Here is a 20,811-nt window from a genome sequence, read left to right on the forward strand (position 1 = left end):
CTGTAGTTGTATTAAAGCTGACAAAGGTTCATTAAATCTTCATGTTTGAATGAGTAGTGGGGTTTTGGTTTGGAGTTTTTACAGGGTTTTTGTAATACAGGAAATTTATTATAATTGTCTTGTTGGAAGAATTTTACCTAGTCATGTGAAAGTGGTTTCGTACATGCTGGTCTAACAGGTACCTTCCTTGAAGCTTAGGTTTCTTGTACCATCAGTCAGTTGCTATCTAAAAGCTCAGGAACTCTCAACTGACCTTGTGGAGAGTTGGCTTCTAATTCAGATGCCTTAATTTGGTACCAGAATTAGATGGGCTGAGTGCAATCTCAAGTGAATAAGAAAGATTTGGGTCTACCTGAACCTTTTAAATAAGAATAAAATAGGCATATATGTTTGGATTCAGAGGTAGCTGGATATGGTTTATTTGAAGTATGGTGAGGTAATTTTCTGTTTTGATGTTTGTGTTTTTTAGAGAGCTTTTACGAAGTGAAGCTTCTCTGGCCAAGCTGTACTGCCGCATGGCGCTCCTCAATATTTTTGCCCCCAAATCTCCACATATGTTTACTCGTCTGTTCCATATTCCTGCCATCCGTGATATCACTCTGGAGCACCTGCAGTTGCTATCCAACCAACTTCTTGCACCACCTCTTCCTGGTAAACACTAATTTTTATCACAGCTCTTTTTTGGTACAATAGTTTTCTGGGGACAAAAAAAAAATAATTAATTTGGCACTTACTGATTAATTAGTTAGTAATGATGGGATTTGAAATAATATCTCAATGGACTCCTGGCCTTAGTGGTAGGGTACTAAACTGAAATTCTTGCTAATGATCTGATGAAAAGTGTTCAGGAGTGTTCAGAATCCCTCTTAAGACTCCATTCAGTGTGCTTTTGTCTCTTCGCCATCGGTGATCTTCTGTCTGGGGAGGGGGGAAATATCCATATGGGATGGTTGTAGGGAGTTGAGAATGTTTTCTAGTTGGAATCCAGGGTAGTAAAACTAAATGCCAGTTGGGTCTCAGTTTGCAAAATTCAATTCTTCTTCATTTCACAAAGTGGTTTGTCCTTTTCCTACTGGAATCACAGATCTGATTAGAGAATGTATGTGCTGAATCATGGAAAAGAATCTTTGGCTAATTCATGTGAGTGTTAACAAAGACAATTATCGTGACAAAGCTATTCTGCATGCAAGAAATGTGTGTAACGTGGCTGGAGCATAAGGAGGAAGTAGGAAGTGCTAAATATAGGCTGTTAATAACTAAAAGTAATTACTTACCATTGGAAAGAGTCCTGTGCCCTCCTCCAATTACTTTGAAACTTGGCTACCTCTAACAGATGCCGCATTGTAAAAGATCCTTTTGCAGAGTACAGCACTACTTTGCATGGCTTTGAGAATAATTTTACAAGCTTTTATTTAGTTTTTCCTCTTTAGAATATGTCTAATTCAAGTCCTGCTAATACGTACGGTTTCCAAACTGCCATTTTGGTGAATTACCCACTCCTTCGTGCGCTTCACTTTGTTTTTCTTTGACTTTTCCCATTAGCTCCAGAATGACAGCCGTGAGATGTCGGGGCTTGCGACCCACTTGGGGCCCCCAAAAAGCTTTGTTTATATATGGGGAAAGCTTGAGAACAGATAAAGCTGCTTCCACCTCATCTAGAATGAATGGGGAAGAGAGCACTTCTGGTCACTGGTCCTCATTGTACTTCTGCAGTAAATTGAAATATTTCTGCCTTCATACATGGGCTGAGATGAGGCTGCTGTGACCCCCCAGCTCAGGGTGTGTCTGGCAAAGCTCCCTCAGGGTTGGCCTAAGGGAGGTGAAGAACACAGCTGGCATTTAGAGAGCCACCCCGTCTGCACCCAACTATGTCAGGGGTGCAAGTCTAGTTTGGGTGGATCCTTTCTACTGCTGACCTTTGGGAGGAGTTTTGCACTTGCTCAGGAGTGAAAATAAAGGCTTGTAATCCTCCAAGTGTTTTAAAACTCTTTCCACTATCTGTTTCACAGGCTACGTAAACATGTAGAAGTGATCTTCGGATTTGTCTTATCTTGCTTGTTATTACAGATGGAACAATCAGTTCAAGTTCGATTCTTCTGGCCCAGTCCCTGCAACACTGTGTCCATTCCCAGAACTGTGCTGCCACAGACCTCTTCTACCAGGGCAATTCACAAGCCATCAGAGAGTGGCTTACTGTTGCCATCACTCGGACACTCCATCAAGGAGAGGAGAGTTTGTTAGAACTCACTAAACAGATCTGCTCCTTTTTGCAGGTAAAATATTTAGTAATGTTGTATGAGCAGTGGTGTCTTTCTTTCTAAGGAGCCCTTGCTTTATGTGTGATTCTAAACTCCATAATACTGTCCCTCTCACTGAATTGTTTCACTGGATGGATTGTATTCCTATTCTTATCACAGTGGGCACGCTGAAAACACAAGCAGTACTCTGGATCATATTAAAACAAAGTGGCCTCACACTATGTCATTATTTACAATGCTATATTTTATTTGAAAAAAGAAGAGGGAGGTGGTTTGCTGCTGCTTGGGGGCTTTCATTATGAAATGTTCTGTTACAGACGGCACCAGAACAGTTTCCTGCTGAAGAATTCCCAATTTCAGAATCCAAAGTCAATATGGATGTTAATTTTCCTGGGGCTGCGTTTGTAATTGTGTCCTGTAAGGAAAGTCAGTCTGGATTCCGCAAAGAGTAAGTATTGAGGGACCAAGAGTGACAAAGATTAAAGATGTGCCGCTGAGCCTCTGTGAACACTCAGTATGTAGTTGCTCATTTTTATTTTTTTGTTAGATTTCTCCTCTTCTCAGAGACTCATTTTCTGGGTGGTGGGATAAATACCACAGAGTGTTTCATCTTTCTGGGATTGGGTTGGCATTTTCAGTAGCTGGTTACAGTCTAACCGAACTGTTCTTCCTTTTTTCTCAGTTCATCCCTGTATAAAGCTCCGTGGGCTCGAGTGCTGGTCTACGGGCTTGGGCATAAAGTGAAAAGGAATGGTCAGTTAAACCTGATTGAAGCAGTGTGCTATCCTCGAGATGCCTCTCCAACCAACACAGGCCTAACGCCTCCCCCAACCACCAATCAGTACCCTTCAGTGATCACCCCTACGGACAAGGTCCACATCAAATTAGGTAAAAAAAAAAATAAATTTAAAAACCTTTTTAACTGTATTCTCAGAAGCGAGACAAGCATCGTCATTGCCTCTGTGTAGGAGCTTCCTATATTACCAGTCCTGCTGTTGCTTAGGACAGTATTTCTGTACAAGGTATTAAGAAATGTGTCCTAGCAGAAATATGCAATCATTCTTAAGCAAGAAAACATGGTTTTATAAATGTTGCAAGCCATCTGACTCTGATTTTGTTAGTTCTGTTACATCTGTCAGTATCTGCTTTTTTCCTGAGTTTCATCTTCCATGAGTTCAGAGCAGTGTTTTTGAATATTTCTGCAGTGTTCAGGTTGGTGCTAGTGCTGTTTGAGATGCTGTGTTGCAGATGGAGATTAATTTTTTTTTTTTTCTTGGTGATTGTAGGGTCCTTTACTATGCAGAGTAATACACATGCAGTAATACATAGGTCATCCCAGCTTCTCAAGCCAGAGCAATCATTAATATTCTTTTTACCCTTTCAGCCTAAGGGAGAGACAGTGGGATTTGTTTAGAGCAGTGAAGGTGGCTGAGCTGCAGTAAGCTCTTAAAACTTTTGACTGGAGGTCCTTAAGTTCTTTTGCTGAACGACAGCATCTCTGATGTTTTTATCAATACTGATCACACACATCATACTACAAAGAAATGGTTTTGTAAAAGTCCTATATGTATTTAGATATGAAATAAGATTATTTTTAGCTGTACATATGTCATGTAAACAAAATGTTATCTGTACTTTTCTGATTATAGATTATATCAACACATCCTTATAGATAAACATTCCTATTTGTTTATTACAAGGTACTTAATAGAGAAAATTCTCACTTAGCATAAATTTAGCCTCAAAAAAAATCCTAAGAGATATGATACTACTTTTACTTCACAAATGCCTAGAGTCATGATAAGTATTTTCTTTGACCTTTTTGCTTAGGAGTGTCTCCTCCTCCTGGAGCTGTGTTGGTCCTGCATTCTCTTCCTCTTGAATTCCCCCTGGCAATGGCATTTGCAGAACAGCTGTTAACTTGGAAATTGGAAGATGGGGATGGAAAATCAGAAGATGAACTGGATACTATTCCTGCTTCAGTTCTCTTGCAAGTAGTGGAATTTTTAGGTGAGAATGCAGTATTTCCTTAGTAACGAGCACCAATAATGGGCTGGCTTAGATGGAGAGTTTAGGCCAAAAAATTACAGTTACAAAGTATTTCTGAGCTCTTCCATTACATTGAAATTTTATTCAAACTCCAGAAACTTTCTGTTGATATGCACTTCTTGCAATAGCTTTCCTGTCTGTCTTACTGCTGACATACAACCATTGAAATGACCTTCTCTTGTGCTTTTATTTAATGTTACTGTTGCAATTCATGTAATGAAGCTACTAAGAGTGAAATACCACTGACTCCCACGTCTTGCCTTCCCCACACAGGGAACTTTCTTTGGACAACTGACATGGCAGCATGTGTGAAGGAATTAATATTTCATCTCTTGGCTGAGTTGCTTCGCAAAATTCACAATCTGGAGCAGAAAAAAAACCCAGCAGGATTGTCATCTTCTATTGCCCTTCAGCTAAATCCCTGTCTAGCTATGCTTATGGCCCTGCAGTCAGAACTTCACAAGTTGTATGATGAAGAAACGCAAAACTGGGTGTCTGGAAACGCGTGCGGTGGTTCTGGTGTGGGAGGGGCTGACCAAGGAAGATTTTCAACGTACTTCCACGCTCTGATGGAGGTCTGCCTTGCTGTAGCAGAAGTAACCTTACCTATCAATATGAGTGTCACAGCTACTGTGATGTCTTCAACAAGTGCCCCAAATCTTAGTGACTCTTCGTCCTCGTCTTCATCTTCTCCAGGACAGACGCCGCAGAGTCCAAGCTTGCTGTCAAAGAGGAAAAAAGTCAAAATGAAGCGGGAAAAGACATCATCTTCAGGCAAACGGTCTTCATCCAGAGCGGCTGAAACGGACGCTGCGATCCTCAGTATAGGAGGAAGCAAACCTGAGGACATGTTATGGTTTCACAGAGCGCTGACTCTGCTGATAATTCTCAGACACCTGACTAAAAAGGACCCCCAAGGATTGGGTGTGACAAACGATGCTGTGGCAGATGCATGTCAAGCACTAGTAGGTCCCACGGCTCACAGCCGCTTGCTTGTCATCTCTGGAATACCAACCCACTTGGAGGAGAGCACTGTCAGAAGTGCCATCAGGAAGGCCTGTAACGCGCACGGTGGGGTCTTCAAAGACGAGATCTACATCCCTCTGCAGGAAGAGGATCCCAAAAAAATCAAGGACAAAGCGGAAGGAGGAGAATGCAGAACTGAACTGGAAAAACCGACTGTTTCAAGCAGCGCGGACAGTTTGGATATCAGCAGCTCCAGCAGTGTCACGCCTGCCATGAGCGTTAGTGCTTCAGCCTCTACCAGCCAGGCTTCCCTCTGCAGCTCGCAGGGTATATCTCGGACCGTTAGCGATATCTCCGTTGACCAGTTTCAAGCTGGACTGGAACTGGCCATCCCACCAGGCTTGCTAGAACCACACGTTGTTTCCAGCCAGGAGAGTTTGGATCTCTCACACTGCAGTACCGGGAGCCTTGGCAGCCTTGGCAGCCTCGGGGAACCACTTGACAATGTAGAAACAGCTTCTGTGTCTGACGTTGGATCAATGTACACGGTCACATCTCTGGACAACCAGCCACTTCTGGCACGGCCGATCAAAGGTTTTGCTGTAGTAGAGGTAATAGCTTTCAGTTGGGAGAGGGTGCCTTTTGGGTCAGTTTTTTTCTGAAAGAATGAGATCTGATTCTAGGAACTATTCTAACCTCTGGCTTTGAGAAATACTGTACTTCTTGTGGTTTGCGTGTAACAACAGATATGGATATTATAGACTGGATATTAGGAAGCATTTCTTTGCAGAAGGGGTTGTTGGGCGTTGGAATGGGCTGCCCAGGGCAGGGGGGGAGTCCCCATCCCTGGAGGGGTTGAAGAGTCGGGTTGACCCAGCGCTGAGGGATCTGGTGGAGTTGGGAACGGTCAGTGTGAGGTTCATGGTTGGGCTGGAGGAGCTTCAAGGGCTTTTCCAACCCAGATGATTCTGTGATTCTGTAACACCTTGGTTTGAGTGTCAAGGAAAAAATGTGCTGTATATTTTCTTCTTAAAGATTCTCCTGCTTGGTTGAGGCCACAACCTGAATGATGGGGAGCACAAGGCACTGTTAGCAAGGTGTAGCTCAGCACAGGTCATGGCTGCAGAATAAATATATGTCGATGTGCACGCGAGACTAAGGACATTAGGAATTCTCAGTCTGGGCAGGATGGCTGAGCAACACCAAGCTTGTTCTCCATTGAGTCTCCCTGTACCATTCACAGCCTTAGAAGCATTCACTGTCCCTCAAAGGACAGAGGGGACCTGGTAGTGGAGTTACCAGGTAGCAATTTTAAAACAGAAGGAAGTACTCTTGCACCTTCCAAGTTGTAGAGCTCATTGCCACAAGGTGTTGCGGGAGCCGGGAGTGTAAATGAACTCAGAAGGGATTAAGTTCATGGAGGATGTGCAAATTGGCAGCTATTAAGCATAACAGTCAATGCAGCCTTCAGCTTAGGAAATCTTTTAAGCTGATGATTTCTGGAGGCTGAGAAAATATGTAAAGGAAAAAATCTGTTCATTTCCTCTTTTATGTAGTTTTCTTCAAAGATTTGCTACTGGCCGCTGCTGGGGATAAATTTACAGATAGGTGTCCCTTTGGTTTGACCCACAAGGCAATTAATGCTTAATGACTACATTTTCACATATTTTAAACCATCTATTCCTCTATAAAGTTACTTCAGAAGAGATGATAAATTTTGTTGCTGTCTGGTTCCAGATTAATTTTTAAAAGCATTGTGGGTGGCTGTCATTGATGCCAGATCACTCCAGGTTTTCAGCTACACACAAGAACCCTTCCTCCCTGTTGTTCCACGAACTGCGTGCTGCAGATTTATCAGAAGCTTGCAAAAGCACAGCCATTTCTGATAGCTTGTGAATGCAGAGGGACATTTTTGCATAGTCTGGGATTGTATCAGTTTCCCTTTCAGAAGAAAATCAGCTTATTCAGATAGAAAATCTTCAGTTGCTATTCTTAAGCTATTAATTGACATGAAGTCACTAGAGTTGAAATAAAGGATCAAGTGTGTACAGAAAGCTGTCAGCGTACTCGCATTGAAACCTACGCCGAGTCTGTAGCTGCTCTGATAATGATGCATGGTGGTTATTCTGGGAATCAAAGGAAGTTATTGTTCCTGTTCCCAGTTTGTGTAGCTGAGACTTCAAGGCCTGTGCTAATTTAGATGTATTTTTCTAAAGGGAGAATGGAAGCAAGGACAGCCGAGTTGCAAATAATGACAGGTTACCTATCTGAAACTTTCAGCTTTTTGTTTGATATTTCTAAAGGCTGTATCCAGACTAAGAAATGGAATAGCTGGTGCAGAGCTGTGCCTGATTAACTCGCAGCGTGGTGATTTCAGTGGCCAGATGTTCTTAGAAAGGATGTTTCCTAAGCTGAACCTGAATTCTGGTATCCAATTATTGATGTAGAATGTTGGAAGAGATCTGATCATGATTATCTACATGGGGAGGGGGGAGAAGGTTTAAGACTTAAATTCATATAAATGGAAGTTAATTTGTCAGAATTCCTGTTAACTAATTTCATTATTTGTACAGATAAGGTCAAGAGCTAAAATAGAGAAAATCCGAGCCAGTCTATTTAATAGTAGTGATCTCATTGGTTTGTCAAGTCTGGATGGTGAAGATGAACTGATGGAAATGTCAACTGAAGAGATTTTAACTGTTTCTACTGTAAATCAGAGTTTATTTGACACACAAGGGAGCCCAGCACTGGAAGATTATTTCAATGATAAGTCAATAAAAGGTATGTGGTTTTCGTATTGGCATAATATTTCATATTATCTCACTTGTATTGTACATTTTTTGGGGAACATGGAGGAGTCAGATTCTCCTCACTGGTGTAAATTCAGTGTGACTCGCTAATTGATGGGTGACAACGAGGGGGAGCCAGGGAGCAGGTTTCCTCCCTCTCCTCAGTTGGCAAGCAGCTATTTGCAGCCTGAACATTGCTCAACTGTCTTCACAGCTAGTCAAACAGTAGAAAAAAGAAAAAAAGAAAAAGAAAAAAAAAAAAACCTCACAAAAAACTCCCCACCAACCCAGAAAACTGAGTTGTTCAGTGACTTTTTTGAGAAAATCACCACTGTAATAATTTACCATTGTTAGACACAGCATAATTTTAGAGTTGAAACTGTTCAAGTAGAACAGCTAGTAATTTATATTCTCTACCAACATGAGAGCTTTACAGACCCTAATACGCTTGAAATGGGCCTGGATCAGGGGTCAGAGGGATAATACTTGGAGGAGGTTCAGTTGACTGCTTGTTCAATGGATAGGTGTTGGTGTGTACCTACACAACATAGTTTTTATACTGGCATCATAAATAATCTACTTCTTTCATTACCACTGCGGTCACTCAAATAATAATTACAATATGTTGCCAAAATGGGAGAAGGCATTCAATTCTCTCTCATAAATGGGGTATTAGAGTGCAGAAAGGTCTGTTAGTAGAATTTTTCTAAGTGATTTTTCTCTCTCAGAGCAAGTGGCATGTGATGCAATATTTTAGCTGAATGCAAAATATTTTTTCACGTTTCAAATTCGAAACAGGTGTCATGGTATATTGTACCATGTTGCTCTTTTTTTTTTTTTTTTAATTAGGTGAGAAATTGGTCCCAGGTGCTCGGGAAGTCCTCACAGAAATATTTAAAAGCTGCATCCACTCTGAGCAAATGCTGAGCCTAACTCCAGCAAAACCCATTAAGGTTGCGGATATCTATCTTAGTAAAGAGCAGATAAATTCTCAGACTCCTGGAAACCTTCTTCATGTGTTCTTCACAAATGTCCGCCCTCCAAAGAAAGTACTAGAGGACCAGCTTACTCAGGTAGTGCTCTGAAAACTATTTTCAGCATCTTTTTTGTGTAACTTGAAAGCCTTGGGTAATTATTCACTTTCTGTGTTGGAAGATTTTAAGGAAATACGGTGTGCCCAAGCCAAAATTTGACAAGAGCAAGTACAACAAGGCGGGCAAAGAACAGCATCCAGTGAAAGTTGTGAGCACCAAGCGCCCAGTTACTAAACCACCTACGAAGGAAAAGTCTATGCTCAATAGTGTCAGGTTGGTGTCTTCAGCCTTTTGACAATTGCAAAACATTTGATTTCTCGTTAGGAATCCAGATTTTTATTTTTCCCTCTGTATTTCCATGTGTGGATTGGAGGAGGGAAATGCGACTTTGAGATTATAAAAGACCCCCAAGGAATGTTTTGGTTTCTTGAACAGACTATAATAAATAAAATTTTTTAATAGAATTTAAAAACCCCCTTTTTAATAAAATAAAACTTTTATCCTAACATTTATTTTGTCCCTTAGCCGAACAGCCTTAAGTGAGAAGAAACCTACCGTAAAGCCAAAATCTCCTGAGAAGAGCAAACCTGAAGAGAAGGACCCTGAAAAGTCTCCCACAAAGAAACAGGAAGGTAATAGCTGTATAGAATTTTTCTGTAGTGTTACGTTGTAGAAAAGAAATACATTTTTTTGTATTGGTATGCTTATGTGATGTCATCATAGATTTGTTTTGTCTTTGTTTTTAATGAGGCTAACTTAATTTTTTTAAATAGCGATTAAAATGCTGCTTTTATTTGTATATCTGTAAATCTGGACTCATCAACGTAAGTGAGAGCAAACCATGCTCACACAGTTCCCTCAACGGTGTGTGTAGGCCATGTGCACCCACTGGGTAGAGAACTGGCTTCCTAAGAGGTATAGAGAGTTTCTAGGCTTTTTTTTCTACAGTGTGAGATTAGGATATTGTGGGGTTGAACTATGTGGTTTTAAATGGTGTTTCTCAACTTATGTGGCAAAATTATTAAGTTACAAGAGAAAAATTGGACAAAAGAGAAGCTTCATAACTAGTCTCTGTGGAGGAGACAGCACAGCCATGCCATGACAGGGGTTAGTTCCAGGGTTTTGCTTGATATTTCTTTCTCTAGTCCGGCGGAAGAGTGAGTAGACACGAGCTTGGACTCTGCTCTTCACTGTAGGAGATGCCAGGTTGGTTCAGAAGAGGGGAATTTCAGCGTTCAGCCAAGGATGGATCCTTGATACCTGGTTAGATACATTGGTGGAGCGATTCCAGAGGGCAGCTGGGGGATTTGTGTCCTTGAGAGGAAAGGATGAGTGTCGGTTACTGAAGGCCAGACTGGACCTGAATAGCGTGATGGGTAGAACTACTCAAGAAACGAGCCATGGTGGGATGGGTAGAACCAGGAGGAAGCTGGCAGGTAGCCACCTCATACACCGACCATTTTCCTGTGTGGTGTGTAGACTTTATAGTAAGTCATTAATTATTTGATGGTCTTATCTTTGCTCAGTTCCTGAGGAGAAGTATTTGACACTGGATGGATTTCACAGATTTGTGGTTGACCGATCTAAACAGGATATCCGTAGTGTGTGGAGAGCTATTCTGTCCTGTGGGTATGATCTGCATTTTGAAAGGTACATTTTGCAAATCTTTTTGTAAACGTGTTACTGATTAATTGTGCTCACTTTAAAAAACACTCGATCCCACTGTTCCTACTCCAAGTAGCTTTAACCAGTGTGTTAGTAACATGCAAACTTCTATCCGTGTAGAGAAAATTGTTGGTTATTTTCTTAAAACATGCTTTAAAAGAGTCACTCTGCTGTCAAAATACAGGTTCCTGCATAGCTAACAACATAGCTAACAAAATCATATGCCATACTGCCCTATATAGCTTCCAAACTGTATAATAAATTGGCCCAACGAGAATTATAGATCCATCTGGCTGTCTCTGGTTTCCTTCCACAGCAGCTTTCTCTTCTGTGCACTGGGTAATTGTTTAAACTGGCAGTGTTGTTACTGGGTCAGAAGTAATGTAGAAGAGGGAACGGTTACTTCCTTGTTAATATTGTACAGGAAGAAAGTCCCTTAAATGAATCCTCCTTATCACCTTGTGTCAAGTCACAAGCTAATTGCCACATCTCCGTCCCCTGTATCCGCTTCAGAGCGTAAAGAAGATAGTGTGGTAAGTGAGCTCAATAGGCAGTTCCTTTTTTTCTTATTATTTAATAACAGTGAGGCAAGATTAGGTGATGAATCAGTTGTTATTCTCAAACTGGAATTTTTGTAATGGAACAGCTCTGCTTAAGAAAAGGGGAGAAAAGTAGAACAAGCTACCTGGTGTTGTGCTCCACGTGCTCTTAGCGAGCAGTGTGATTGCACGTAGGTTTCAACAGGTCTCACGCCTTTTACATTTCAGGTGTGCCTGCATCGATGCACGACATGCTCAGAAAGCGTCCCGGAAATGGACGCTGGAAATGGATGTAGCCCTCGTCCAGTACATTAACAGGCTTTGTCGTCACCTTGCGATTACACCAGCACGACTCCATCCCCATGAAGTTTATCTGGATCCAGCTGATGCAGCAGATCCCAGAATCTCCTGTCTGTTGAGTATGTATAGATTTGTTTGTGTAGAGGCTTTCTTCAGTGGAAGAGCTGGGGAATGCTCCTGAAGGACCTGGCTGTCGCCCAGGTGGTTGGGCCATTCCTTTGGAGGTGGCAGACATGGGCCGAGGGGAACACCGAGCCTTGGGTTTTTTCTCTCCTTGGGTGTGCTTGGGTACTGCTGTACCTTCGTCAGCATCGCTAGAAATGTGCTGCAACTGTTCTCCACTCTCCGAGCGTGCCTTCTGGGTCAGGCCAGAGCAGGAAGATATCTGGGGAGTTTAGCTTGCAGGGGGAGGGAAGGTCAGGTTTCAGTTCTGGACCTAGGCAGAGTTTAGTCAACTAAATCCTGTTCTAAGCACTAAGTTCCTTTAAGAGGGTCTCCAGATAACGCAGATTCAGTGATGGTGAAAGACGCTGGGCTCAGACACCCAGAAACTCAAGATCCAGGAAGGATCATCACAGCTCACCACTGTTCTTGTATCTTCAGCCCTCTTGATGTGCAGGGAGCAGGTGGGGCTGCTTTAGAAGGGAGCTCGTGTGGCTCCTGGACTGAATCTGCTGGGACAACAGTCTTTGCAGCAGGTAGGGAACCTCTTTCTCTCTCTGACTGGATGTTTCCCACCTCAGATGTTCCTGTTGAAAGTCTCCGCCTACGGTTTGCGCTGCTTCAGTCTCTCAATACAACATTGGAGACGTTCTTCTTGCCTCTGGTGGAGCTTCGGCAGACCGAGATGTACGCGAACAGCATCGCTGCGCTGCTGCAGGAGGCCAAAGGTCAGGTCCTGGGCGAATGGGGTGGTTGCCTGAACGGGGGCACTCTGCACCACGTGGAATTCCTTAGTATATTTTGCAGAAGGTTTTAATGTGTGTGTACACATGACAGAAAGGAGAACGTAGAGGGGAGAGGGACAGCAAGATAAGGAGCGGTTTCAGTGCGCTAACGAAGGCTTATTGGCTTCATTCTCAGCCTGATAAGCTGGCGCAGGGTCTGAGGTAACAGCCAAAAAATGGCATTAACCCAAGGGCACTTCTCAGTGTGGGAGTTTTCTTGCTTTGTTTTTTAAAGGCGAGGGGGATTATTCTTGCAAGTAGTTAATAGACACTGTGCACCTTTGGTGACCATGGAGGGAGTCAGCCCATCTTTTCTGTCTGTGGGTGGCCTTTGAATGTGCCTTTATCTTCTTGGGTGTATCCGTAGATGAAAATTCTTTGTTAGTCAACGAGCAGCAGATCAGGTGAAAGTCCCAGGACATGTTGGCATCCTCATTGTCATTGAAGTTGTAGAATTAGAGAGATCGAGAAAATACTTACCGTGTGTCAGCATTTAAAATAGTTTTTACAAGCCTTCATTAGCATACAAGCCCAAGATTTAGGTCATTACATTTCCTAAACGATACAGAATTCACCAAAGGTATCGATGTGTGTAAATAGGCTTTTATATTGGCCCAGCTAGGAAAAAAACTTGTAATCCCAGTATTGGGGAAGTGAGGAATGTTCAGTGATTTGTCTTTATAGAGCCCATACTTATGGTGCAGTGTGACAGCCCTATTTTTTATCATGTTTTCTTGCCTGTAGCATTACTGTCAAAACATCTCAGATTTCTGAAAGCTATTTGGCAAAGTGTGATTTACAGAGATTCTGGTGGAGTTGCTAGGATCTATTTGTATAATGTGAGAATTGTGTTCATCAGGGTTCTAACCCAACGCACTTCTTCCACTGAACATTAGTAACAAATACTTTTTTAAAAAAAAAGTGGATTAGCCCTATTTTACCTACCTCATGAAGGTGAATTATTATTCTATTGTTGTCCATTAAAGAATTGCAGAAAATAAGGTGGTAGAAGGATGGATTAACTATGCTGGAATGTGTTTGTTTATTTAGGTTTAATCTTTTATGACACAAAAGTAACAGTAATGAACAGGGTGCTGAATGCCACTGTCCAAAGAACTGCTGATCACGCAGCCCCAGAAATCACCCTGGACCCTTTGGAAATCGTTGGAGGTAAGGGAAGCATTTATCCTCCTCAAAATCTATTTTAATCCACTGCAGTAAGTCAGATCTGTTTTAACCAAGCTCAGATGCTCATTAATGTGAAATCCTCTGAGTATGGGGATTTTATTTTTTTTTTCTTTTGTTTTTAAATAGGGGAGATCCGTTCTTCAGAAAATTCCTATTTCTGCCAGGCAGCGCGACAGCTCGCCTGCGTGCCCTCCTCGCAGCTCTGCGTTAAACTTGCCAGCGGTGGAGACCCCACGTACGCTTTCAACATCCGCTTCACAGGGGAGGAGGTTCATGGGACGAGTAAGTCGGGATCACGGAGTTACCAGCGTGGGTGGCGGCGGGTGCACTTGTGAGAACTTCCTCCAGGTGGAATCCAGGTTTTCACCAGAACGTGGCTCGTGTCAGCCTTCAGGAGCAGCATCACCTTTGGGGTGTTTGTACTCCTGCAGATGGAAAAGAATGAAGCTTCCCAGAATTAAGCAAGCCAGATGGTTCATTTTCATATTTTAGCTAATACAGCAGGAAGGGTGCGTGCCTGGGCGTGCAGCTTCGCTAACTAGAGCAAGTAAATAAAGTCATAATAAGTTGTTTGAAGCACAGGGAGAGCATTTAGTAAGGATGTCTCTTCAGGTTGTTTTGATGCTCCGCCGTGGTAAACCCAGACTCTGCTGATGACCAAGACTTTTTAAAGTACTTGTTAGTAATGAGCTGGGTAATGCTACTGTGGTTTTTATTGTTAAAGTGATCTGAGATCATATAGCCAATAAATTAAGATATCAATAGATTAACATACCCTGTAGGTTTAAGATATACATTAAATACTAGTACAGGATACGTTATCAAACATGGCTGTCAAGGAGTATGCAAGTGTTAACAGTTAAAAACAGTCATGCCCAAATGAGGTGGTTTGAAGAGTTGTTTTCAACTTGGCATCAGAAATATGAATCTGAGCTTGTCCCAGCCAAGCTGAAGAGATGGTGAGTATGATAAGGTTTTGCTGCTTTAAAAACTGCCCTTAATTTTTGCAGTAAACAGTATTAAAATTGCACCTTCCTCATTTTTGCGAGGAGACGTACAATATTTCTTGTAATTGTTTTAATAATTTTCATGTGAGTGGTTAAAAGAATGAACCACAGAAAGGAATAAGCATTTAACTGTCCTGACTTCACCCAGCCAGTGCAGAGACAGACTCCTCGTGACATAGGAGCACCGCTTCCCAGCAGGAGGTGTTAAGCAATAATCTTTATTAAACAAGATTATATTTTAATTTGTGAGGGTTCATTCTGTAAGATCTTTATGTGGATGCTGTCCAGCCCCATTTGGGTATTGACCCAGGGGGGTTGCTGGCTGCCATGGCTGCTACGTGGGCTCCATGTCCTCCAGGAAAAGACTTGATTTAACCAAGAGCTGAGAGAAAAACTTGCTTTGCAGATCTGTTGAATAATTTATAAGGTATCAAGGCAAATATCAGCTGTGTGTCAAAGAAGAAAATTGATTGCCATTATCTAAATTAATGCAGTCTCTGCATATTGATTGTAATAGGTTCTTTTTGGAGTTTCATGGGGATATATGGAGTTAGAGGAGAAAAGCCCCCAATGTGCTTCTCATATTACCAACTGGTGTCACCTATCAAATTGTGTAAAGGAAAATTCTTGCCGGTGTGCACCTATTAGCTGAACAAAGGGCTCCTTGATGCCTTGATGCTTTCTCTCAAGGGGAATTCTTTTCTTTTTAAGGTCCGTGGTGGTTATTGACAGTATCTATAAAGAGATAAATGTTACGTCCACAGCACAGCATCTGTAATGATTTCTGATGCATTGCCTCGCTGCTTTTAGCTGTGGAAATGCTCCGTTGTTATGAAAGCAGCACCAGTCATCCCCTAATCAAGTAACTAATTCCATTTGCAGGCCAACTGGTGTAGCAAATGTTTGTGCTAGGCTTACATATAGAGGGCTGGAAGACAAAGCAGCACTTGGGAATTCAGCAGGAAGCAATTCAATGAATATTTTTTTGCACATAATTAAACTATTTCGGTGTGGGCTTGCACGTGAGTAGTAGGCCGGCGTGGCTGGCATCTACCCCAGCCTCATTTAAGCCACATGTCTGTGCAGTCAGAGGGGTTGAGCGTGTAATCGAAGGCATGAAACGTGATTTCAAGGAGAATGGCAAATTCTGGATTGAAAGGCAGCGGTAACAAGCCTCAGAGGGCATTTCATTATTTTGCCCCTCTCTTTTTCAGGTGGATCTTTCCGTCACTTCCTTTGGCAAGTTTGTAAAGAGTTACAGAGCTCCTCGCTCTCCCTTCTCCTGTTGTGCCCGAGCTCTGCAGTCAATAAGAATAAGGTGTGATATCTCAATGCAAGAAATTGAAGTTGCTTTTCTCTTTTTTGAATGCATGTGTTTGACCAGGAGTAGAACGCACTCAGTTAGCGACGCAGAGAGCAGCTTCAGATCAGCAGCCCCTGCCTGTGGATCGAACCAGCTCGGCCTCAGGTGCCGACAGAACTGACAGTGGCTGTTGATGAAGCCCCTGTGGCACTTCCAGTGGTGCTGCGGGTACTTGAAGTAGCCAAGTAGTCCAAACTGCAGAGCGTAGCAGAATTAAGACTCCTGGTCAAAGGTCACTTTGAGTGAATCCGGTTCACTTGTCTGATTTAGAGATTGTCCATCCCAAAGTAGCGAAGCCATTGTGCTGGTATTTCTCCAGGAATGTCACCAGGGAAGTCAGTCGCATTGCTGGTAGAGTAAGACACTCCGTCCGTGCTATTTAATGCGTATTTAGTGTCCTCCTGTTTTGTGCAGTAGATGTATTGTAGAAACAAGATAAAGCTTACGGCCCAAAGAATTTACAGTGGTTGAGGTATAGTTCCTTCCTAGGAATATCGACAGGGTAGGGAAACACTTCATTTCCCTCAACTTAAGACCAACTACGTAACAAACCTGGCTTTGCACATCCAGACTGTATTCCAGAAACATCCCACAGCTGAAGGACTTGGGTATCGAACTGATAATACAAATACAGAAGAGTCCTGTGAACGCTGATTAACAGAGCTTGTAAAAGCAGGGCTCTTCAGGAAACCAGCTTTATGGTATCGCTTTTGATGACGAAGTGATAAGATGATGCGATACAATATCGCTGTATAATATATACAGACTCCAGGCCACACCTGAGTCATCCGTTTGTAGCCAACTAACCAGTATCCACCACGTTCAAATCGATATTGTCACAAGCCTCTTAACTTAACGCACAGGGTGTGCGTCGATCGTTAAATACTGGTTTGTGTGCTCTATTCTGTGGTTTTTTTCCTAAAGGGGAAGTACATTTTGACGCCTAGCCCTATAACCTACGCAGAGGAGCAGCTCTTCCATTTCTTCGGGCAGCTCTTGGGTATCGCGATTCGGGCGGATGTTCCTCTGCCGCTCGACCTCCTGCCCTCCTTCTGGAAGACCCTGGTGGGGGAGCCACTGGATCCTGACCTTGATCTCCAGGAAGCTGACATCCTCACCTACAACTATGTCAAAAAATTTGAAAATGTAAGTCACCTTTTTTTTTATTTTCCCTCATCTCTTTTTTTTTTTCTTCAGGGTTTCCCCCACAGGTATGTTGCTGTAGTAGCAGCTAAGCTGCCTGCCCTAAGTGGTGGTGCTTGGCTTCATGACTAGCGGATGTTTTTCAAGTGAGCAGGGTCGTGAAGTGCTTTAACTCATCTTGAGTGCAGGATTTTACATCCTGATGGCTTGGAAAAGCTGCTCAGTCTCCTCTGCTGCCAAGCCCAGTGGAATTAAGGCTTCTGAAATGTTTACTGGAGCTTGGCAGGGCTAAACCAGAAAACAACCCACCAAAGCAGTTACTGGCTTTTGCTGTCCGTGATGGCTCCAGACGACAGAGCGAGCGCTTTGTACCTCATGGCGACACCTTCAATGAGTCGCAAGAACAACGCGGTGTGACGTTGCCAGTCAGAGAGGGACTGGGGTGGGCGGTTGATCAACAGCCAGCTGAATGTGAGCCAGCAGTGTGCCCAGGTGGCCAAGAAGGCCAATGGTATCCTGGCTTGTATCAGCACTAGCGTGGCCAGCAGGGACAGGGAAGGGATCTTACCCCTGTGCTCAGCACTGGTGAGGCCACACCTCGATGAGTGGGTTCAGTTTTGGGCCCCTCACCCCAAAAAGGCCATTGAATGACTTGAGCGTGTCCAGAGAAGGGCAACGGAGCTGGTGCAGGGTCTGGAGCACAGGTCTGATGGGGAGCGGCTGAGGGAACTGGGGGGGTTTAGTCTGGAGAAGAGGAGGCTGAGGGGAGACCTCATGGCCCTCTACAACTCCCTGAAAGGAGGGTGCAGAGAGGGGGCATGAGTCTCTTGAGCCAAGGAACCAGCGCCAGGCCAAGAGGGAATGGCCTCAAGCTGCGCCAGGGCAGGGTCAGACTGGCTCTTAGGAAGGATTTCTTTGCAGAAGGGGCTGTTGGGCGTTGGAATGGGCTGCCCAGGGCAGGGGGGGAGTCCCCATCCCTGGAGGGGTTGAAGAGTCGAGTTGACCCAGCACTGAGGGATCTGGTGGAGTTGGGAACGGTCAGTGTGAGGTTCATGGTTGGACTGGAGGAGCTTCATGGGCTTTTCCAACCAAGATGATTCTGGGATTCTGTGACATGCTGGTCTTGCGTTTCATGACAGATAAATGACGAGACAGAACTGGAAGCTCTGTGTGCAGAAATCGCTTCTCAGCATCTAGCGACGGAGAGCCCCGACTGTCCCAACAAACCCTGCTGCAAATTCACCTACCTGACCATGACCGGGGAGGAAGTGGAGCTCTGTCCCAGAGGCAGGCACATTCCCGTGGGGTAAGTAACAGCCTTGGCAGGACATTGTGCTGGGTTATGTGGGAAAGAAGCGTTTCTGGAATAATTTTCCAAGTGCCAGACTCTCCAGAGGCGCTTTGGTAACAAGCGGAGGGCTGGAACAATCTGGAGAAGCTTTATGTTTGTTGGCAGGAGCTTGGAATCACTGGTGCTGTTTACTGCCTTTTTTTCTGTCGGAAGTGGAGAGCAAGGAGCGGTTTGATGGGGTGTTGCTGGCTTTAGTAAACACCCCCCGGGTAGGAGCCCTGTGAGAAAGGGGTGAGCGTGAGGGGAAGGGAGGAAGCTGAGGAGAGTGGAATTAAATGGGGAAGCATCAGAATGCAAATAGCTTCATGCTCACTCCCGATTACTCAAAAGCAGAATCTCCCCATAAAAAATGTGTCACGGTCCGGGGAAGGGCCAGAGGGCTCTTGCGTGCTCTTTTGTCCCAAATCTCTGTCCCCACAGGTGGGAGAACAAGGACGTGTACGCGACGGCGATCCGGAGCTTGCGGATGCGCGAGCTGCAGACCCCGGAGTGCATGACGGCCGTGCGCGCTGGGCTGGGCTCCATCATCCCCCTGCAGCTCCTGACCACGCTGACCCCGCTGGAGATGGAGCTGAGGACGTGCGGGCTCCCCTACATCAACCTGGAGTTCCTCAAGGTGCGAACAACTGCGGGTCCTGCGGGAAAACTTCCCTGTCTGACAGGGAGAGGAGAGAACCCTCCCGGGGGGAAGGTGTTGGGGGAGAACCTTCTGCTTGTCGTACAGCCGGGATGGTCCTTGTGGACACTGGCCTGTACTCAGATGCCCCACTTCCACCCCCAAGGAGGTTTTTTAAGTTTTCACTGGATTCAGGAAATAATGAGGGTGAGGCTTGTTCCTGAAGGGAATCATGAATTTACTACTTAACATCAAATTTTAAATCTGTCTCTATTTTCTTGAGCTTTATTCACTATTTGCCACTTGAGCTAAGGGCTGAAAGAGACATAGCTCTTATTTTGAATTGCAAAGAGTTTCTGAAAATCTAAAACTAATCTGTAACAGACAAACAGACAACTTAAGAAGGGCAACGGAGCTGGTGCAGGGTCTGGAGCACAGGTCTGATGGGGAGCGGCTGAGGGAACTGGGGGGGTTTAGTCTGGAGAAGAGGAGGCTGAGGGGAGACCTCATGGCCCTCTACAACTCCCTGAAAGGAGGGTGCAGAGAGTGGGGAGGAGTCTCTTGAGCCAAGGAACCAGCGCCAGGACAAGAGGGAATGGCCTCAAGCTGCGCCAGGGCAGGGTCAGACTGGCTCTTAGGAAGGATTTCTTTGCAGAAGGGGTTGTTGGGCGTTGGAATGGGCTGCCCAGGGCAGGGGGGGAGTCCCCATCCCTGGAGGGGTTGAAGAGTCGGGTTGACCCAGCGCTGAGGGATCTGGTGGAGTTGGGAACGGTCAGGGTGAGGTTCATGGTTGGACTGGAGGAGCTTCAAGGGCTTTTCCAACCCAGATGATTCTGGGATTCTGTGACGTTCTGGTCCTAAATCCTTTCATTTTGTTACTGTAAGAATTAGGCCATAAAAAGAACTGTTTTCTTGTGCCAGAAGTTGTAGAATACGCTCAACCATGGGTGTTAGTGCTGAACTGCCCCTGTCCTGCCTAGTGAACGAAGCAGCACCACGCACGGCAGCAGAGACGTTACAGAAGCCAATGGGCTAAAAAGATACAAACCCACGTGTATTAACACCCTCCTGTGGGTGGATTTTCTTAATGACTCTGCAAAGGCAGGAGAGCCCGGAGGGGGGAGAGGGGTCGGGACCCTTCCAGGCTCTTACAGCGGAAGCAGGGAGAAGAAAGCGGCCATAGTGCCTCCTCCTCCTCCTCCTCCTCTCCAGGCGCACACCATGTACCAGGTGGGCTTGATGGAGACCGACCAGCACATCGAGTTCTTCTGGAGCGCGCTGGAGATGTTCACGCAGGAGGAGCTCTGCAAGTTCATCAAGTTCGCCTGTAACCAGGAGCGGATCCCCTTCACCTGCCCCTGCAAGGACGGAGGCCCCGACACGGCCCATGTCCCGCCGTACCCCATGAAAATCGCCCCCCCCGACGGGGCTGCAGGTCTGTTCGCCCTGTTAAGGCAAAATCAGTTCTTGCAGTGTTGTTCTAGCTGGCAGTTCCCTTTTTTAATTTAAACTTGTGTTTTGTGCACAAAGAATGACAAGAGAGAGGCAGGCAGTTATGGCTGTAAATAAGAAGAGAGAGAACTTGTTTTTAAACCA

General features: G+C 44.5%; 1 protein-coding gene across 6 annotated transcripts in view; it reads left to right on the forward strand.

The window, feature by feature from the left end:
* HECTD4 (HECT domain E3 ubiquitin protein ligase 4) overlaps window positions 1–20,811 on the forward strand; it is a 79,033-nt gene that overhangs the window by 55,033 nt on the left and 3,189 nt on the right. For 5 of the 6 annotated variants that reach the window (XM_074843964.1, XM_074843966.1, XM_074843968.1 and 2 more), the window contains 20 exons: window positions 470–651; window positions 2,068–2,273; window positions 2,576–2,706; window positions 2,941–3,146; window positions 4,089–4,268; window positions 4,581–5,884; window positions 7,847–8,054; window positions 8,912–9,135; window positions 9,218–9,369; window positions 9,622–9,728; window positions 10,623–10,746; window positions 11,529–11,719; window positions 12,344–12,490; window positions 13,598–13,717; window positions 13,862–14,017; window positions 15,957–16,060; window positions 17,030–17,251; window positions 18,388–18,554; window positions 19,020–19,215; window positions 20,428–20,650. In XM_074843964.1, the coding sequence (XP_074700065.1) occupies window positions 470–651; window positions 2,068–2,273; window positions 2,576–2,706; window positions 2,941–3,146; window positions 4,089–4,268; window positions 4,581–5,884; window positions 7,847–8,054; window positions 8,912–9,135; window positions 9,218–9,369; window positions 9,622–9,728; window positions 10,623–10,746; window positions 11,529–11,719; window positions 12,344–12,490; window positions 13,598–13,717; window positions 13,862–14,017; window positions 15,957–16,060; window positions 17,030–17,251; window positions 18,388–18,554; window positions 19,020–19,215; window positions 20,428–20,650 (4,550 nt within the window). Of the gene's footprint in view, window positions 1–469; window positions 652–2,067; window positions 2,274–2,575; window positions 2,707–2,940; window positions 3,147–4,088; window positions 4,269–4,580; window positions 5,885–7,846; window positions 8,055–8,911; window positions 9,136–9,217; window positions 9,370–9,621; window positions 9,729–10,241; window positions 10,551–10,622; window positions 10,747–11,528; window positions 11,720–12,343; window positions 12,491–13,597; window positions 13,718–13,861; window positions 14,018–15,956; window positions 16,061–17,029; window positions 17,252–18,387; window positions 18,555–19,019; window positions 19,216–20,427; window positions 20,651–20,811 lie in introns of those variants that run through there. The other variant, XM_074843969.1, reaches the window with a different exon arrangement.

The sequence above is a fragment of the Strix aluco genome, chromosome 18 (assembly GCF_031877795.1).
Source record: "Strix aluco isolate bStrAlu1 chromosome 18, bStrAlu1.hap1, whole genome shotgun sequence".
In the NCBI taxonomy this organism is placed as follows: Eukaryota; Metazoa; Chordata; class Aves; order Strigiformes; family Strigidae; genus Strix; species Strix aluco.